Source organism: Bactrocera latifrons, unplaced genomic scaffold, assembly GCF_001853355.1.
Source record: "Bactrocera latifrons isolate USDA-ARS-PBARC rearing strain unplaced genomic scaffold, ASM185335v1 scaffold_42, whole genome shotgun sequence".
Taxonomy (NCBI): Eukaryota; Metazoa; Arthropoda; class Insecta; order Diptera; family Tephritidae; genus Bactrocera; species Bactrocera latifrons.
This window is the reverse complement of record NW_017537068.1, coordinates 685,374-689,689: the sequence shown is the minus strand read 5'-3', so window position 1 is coordinate 689,689 and position 4,316 is coordinate 685,374. Positions and strand designations below refer to the sequence as shown.

At 36.7% G+C, this 4,316-nt stretch overlaps 1 protein-coding gene across 1 annotated transcript; it reads right to left on the bottom strand.

The window, feature by feature from the left end:
- Positions 1-322: 322 nt before the first annotated feature.
- Positions 323-1,291, bottom strand: LOC108972704 (uncharacterized protein CG42266-like). The gene is made up of 2 exons (XM_018939419.1): positions 1,258-1,291; positions 323-1,197 (listed from the first exon to the last, which is right to left on the bottom strand). The coding sequence occupies exons 1-2, from the start codon at positions 1,289-1,291 to the stop codon at positions 323-325; spliced, it is 909 nt and encodes a 302-aa protein (XP_018794964.1).
- Between the last annotated feature and the right edge of the window lie 3,025 nt (positions 1,292-4,316).

Below are 4,316 nucleotides of genomic sequence, written 5' to 3'. Positions count from 1 at the left end.
ACATAATAAAGCGGCTCACCCCGATATTTCGCTTCAAGTGCACGCATATTTACATACACACATAATCCAAACGAGTATGTCCATAAAAGTCGCAGATGTGAATATCCAACCTCGGTATTGTCTGATTCAGCGCAGCCAAGCAATAAACAAAGTCAGAGAATAGCAACTGCTCCATTGAATATGTATTTTGCGGCTTTCTTAATAACTTAAAAAAATGTAAATGGCAAATGTTGATTGAGATCATTTTTTTTTTTCAAGCGAATAAAAGTAATATAGCTTTATTTTGAATCTTGCAACTTAACGAATTTATTTATTTCCAAAATTAACTAAAATTTAAAAAACGAAAGAATGTTGGCAGTGATTCCTTCTCTCCGCTTTTTTCTTTCACCACACTCGCCTCAGTGGTGGTTCTTAGTGTTTCAGCGTGAAATTTTGATTTTTCTAAAAATGTTTGTGATTCTAGATTAAGTGCACGAGAACTTGCAAATGGAAATCTGACAATTGTTCCATTTGGATAAATAAATATCGGATAACCACCAAAACCATAACCAGGGTAATTACCAAAACCCGGATAACCAAAACCAGGGTAGCCACCATAACCCGGATAACCGCCATAACCAGGAAAGCCACCATAACCCGGATAACCGCCATAACCCGGATAAACGCCATAACCAGGATAGCCACCATAACCAGAATAACCGCCATAACCAGGACGACTGCCGTAACCGTAATCCCCGCCATAGCCGTGATCTCCATCATAACCAGAATTATGTGGCGGCCTTGTAGTATATGGATATTGTGTGGGTACAACTACCTGTAAATAAGGTTTACTGCCGCCATGATGAAATTTCGGCGTTGCAATCAAATTATTCCGATGTTGCTGTAGTTCGGGTCTACTCGCAACATTTTCACAAACTGCTGACGGTTCTGTTTTTCCGTCCTTATTTCTATCTGTAGTATTCTTGACATCCTCAGCTTCTATTGTAACGGTATCTGTGTCTGCTTCAGCCAAAGATTCCAAGGTTGTATTAACTATTTTCACCTGCTTGGTAGAATTCACGTTTATTTCAATTAGTTTTTGTTCCTTCTCACTCAATTGACCCAAATCCTTCTTAACAACTGCGCGACCCTCTGTTATATCTGAAACTTCTTTCGTTAATTGAGTCGGAGTCGTCACCACAAAGGCCACAAAAAGGACTGTCAGAAAAAGGAGACGTAAAAAAATTTATTATTAATCAAAATGATTTGCCAACTCACCCAAAAGTAGAAATGAAATTGTGTTCTCGTGCATCTTTTCTATAATAAACTATAATCTCTGAGAGCACTTCACACGCTTTTATACAAAAACCACTAATTGGAAAATGGTGAAATTTTATGTAAATTTATGTTACGTAAAATCTTGAAACTAATGGACTTAAAACTTTTATGATGTTGTTTCTGGAGAGAAATTCTTTTAACTTTTCTTCACTATGTCGAACATGCTGAAATAGTACAGCACTTTTGAGATCGTAAGCACATTTTCTTATTAGTTTGATTACTTCTAAAGCACGATTACCATATGAATTAATTTTCGATAAAGTGCTGACCGCACCTTCTTCATTAGAGAGAAAAAATATTTATGGAGAAAAACACAAATAATTTCATGCTGCAACTTTTTAAGCGTTAAGACCATTTATTTATCAAAGTTAGTGAAAGTTTTATGGATTACTTTAGATCAATTTGGGATTAGCAATATAAGAAGAGAGAAAATTAAACGAACAGCCTGTCAAATAGCTGGCGTTAGTTATTTCGGCGCCATCGAATAACCGATGATATTACAGAATTTTTTCCATTGTTTGAAATGCAGTAAAAAATTTCAACTGAGTTAAAAATTTGAAAATTGCTTTGGTTAGAATTTTCCCTATGAACGACCGCTAAAAACTTGATCCACTTATTGACGATCGTGGCATCAAGCTGATACGACTTAAAATCCCTAAAATGATGCGAATTAACGAAGGAAATATAAAAGAACTCTCTGGACCTTGAAACCTTCATATGCTATAGCAAGTCGCTTAACCAGCGTACTTGACTGCAAGCATGTAATCTGAAGTGTACTGAGATCTTAATAAAAATTAAAGGAAACAAGTAAGGAGGGGCTAGGTTCGGGTGAAACCGACCATTTTATGCTCCTGTAACTTGAAAAGATCAAAAATTCCTGCAGGTGCTGGCAAACTTTAAGTTAATCGTCGACCCGATATTATCTATTTTTTACCAATACCACATACTGATAACATGCCACATACTAAAAAATGTTCCCTGGGTTTCATATTTCACATACTATCACCAATCATAGACAGAGAGGATTAACCCTGAATTTCAATTGCATGCTTCACACATTGACCGAGAAAAAGACAACTAAAGGTACTGTGGTTCACATATTCGGTACCTAGGGGATTGAACAGTTTCGGCTGGATTTGGACAATTTTTGGTCAATAAGCATACTTTAAAGAGTTTAAAATTCCATGTTTTACACCGTTATATTAATTGCTTCTAGATTTGTGTACTTAAAAGTGAAAGAATAAAAAATTAAATTGCCCATTTTCGCACTATGACATGGGAATTCCACGTATTAAATTTAGTCGAAATCGGTCGGTCGGGTCCCGAGATATGTGATTTCGCCTAAATTTCTACCCCGGCTCCCCTAAAGCCTTCTCATATCATGCCGGGTTGTTTGTTTTGCCAAAGAACATGTCTACTAAGTTACATCGAAATATCTTCATTTTTACTCAAATTACATCTTGCACGGGCGGACAGACCGGCACACACCCGACGACGACACTTGGTTTGCACCACGATAATGCACCGTCGCATACTGCATTGATTATTCATGAGTTGTCCGCCAAATTTTTCACCAATATCATACCGTAACTATCGTATTTGAATAATTTAGCTCCGTGTGACTTCTGGATATTCAACAAACTCAAACAACCGCTCTGACTAAGCCGTTTTGAGTCAATTGAAGACATTAAAGGTGAATTTGTACGCGCGAATAATCCGGAAATTGATATTTTAACAACTGTTTCGAGGATTTGAAAAAACGTTGGCAACAAGCCAACAAGCGTATTAGCAGAATATAAAAACAAAGTTTGCTCTGATATTGAAAATAAATGTTATAAAAATGAGATCCAAAAGTTTTACGATAGAAAATAGCCGATATACTATAAGGTGTGTGCATAATACCCTCCTAACCAAAAGCCCGGAGCTTCTGGAGGACACTATAATAATATGTGGACTGGCGTTGTCCTATTTGAAACACATTCAATCCCTATTGACTAAGGCTGGTCGCTCCTGGGGGATTACTTCCTTCAGACGGACCAATTGTTGGCAGTACAGGTCTAAATAAAAAGTTTGGCTATAAATAAGCCACCTGTAGTCGATTATTCCCGGTAAATTCCATGGAAGACATAGCAAAACCTTCAGCACAATTTATTTTAAAACGGTATATACATATGTACAGATGTGGTCTTTACCTAGAGCTACCTTGAACTTACGAGTATGAAATAAATACATAGAAATATTATCTACTTATACTCGTAACAATAATTTTTAAAAAAATGATAATAACTTATATTTATTTTTTTTTTTTAGGATTTTGCAGAAAGACACTCTTGAAGGTAAATGTTAATTGATTGTTAATTATGAAAAAATTGTAACCTATTGTATATACGTATGCTATTTTTATACTCTCGCAACAAAGTTGCTAAGGAGAGTTTATAGTTTTGTTCACATAACGGTTGTTTGTAAGTCCTAAAATTAAAAGAGTCAGATATAGGGTTATATATACCAAAGTGATCAGGGTGACGAGTGGAGTTGAAATCCGGATGTCTCTCTGTCCGTGCGTCCGTCTGTCCGTCTGATCGTCTATCCGTCTGTCCGTCCGCCCGTGCAAGCTGTAACTTGAGTAAAAATTGAGATATCATGATGAAACTTGGTACACGTATTTCTTGGCTCCATAAAAGGTTTGAAGATGGGCAAAATCGGCCCACTGCCACGCCCACAAAATGGCGAAAACCGTAAACCTATAAAGTGTCATAACTAAGCCATAAATACTAAAGTGAAATTTTGCACAAAGGATCGCTTTAAGGAGGGGCATATTTGGCCGTAATTTTTTGGAAAAGTGAGCGTAGTGAGAAGAAGAGCGTAGCCCCGGCTCCTACTAAGTTTTTTGTACATATCTCGGAAACTGCTACAGCTATGTCAACCAAACTCTATAGAGTCGTTTCCTTCAGACATTTCCATATACAGTTTAAAAATAGAAGAAATTGGATAATAACCAC

Bases quoted from the DNA above. Each gene is read 5' to 3' on its own strand.
- LOC108972704 (XM_018939419.1), bottom strand. From the start codon at position 1,291: ATGCACGAGAACACAATTTCATTTCTACTTTTGG. The intron at 1,198-1,257 runs GTGAGTTGGCAA...TTTTTCTGACAG, and splicing joins AATTTCATTTCTACTTTTGG to TCCTTTTTGTGGCCTTTGTG.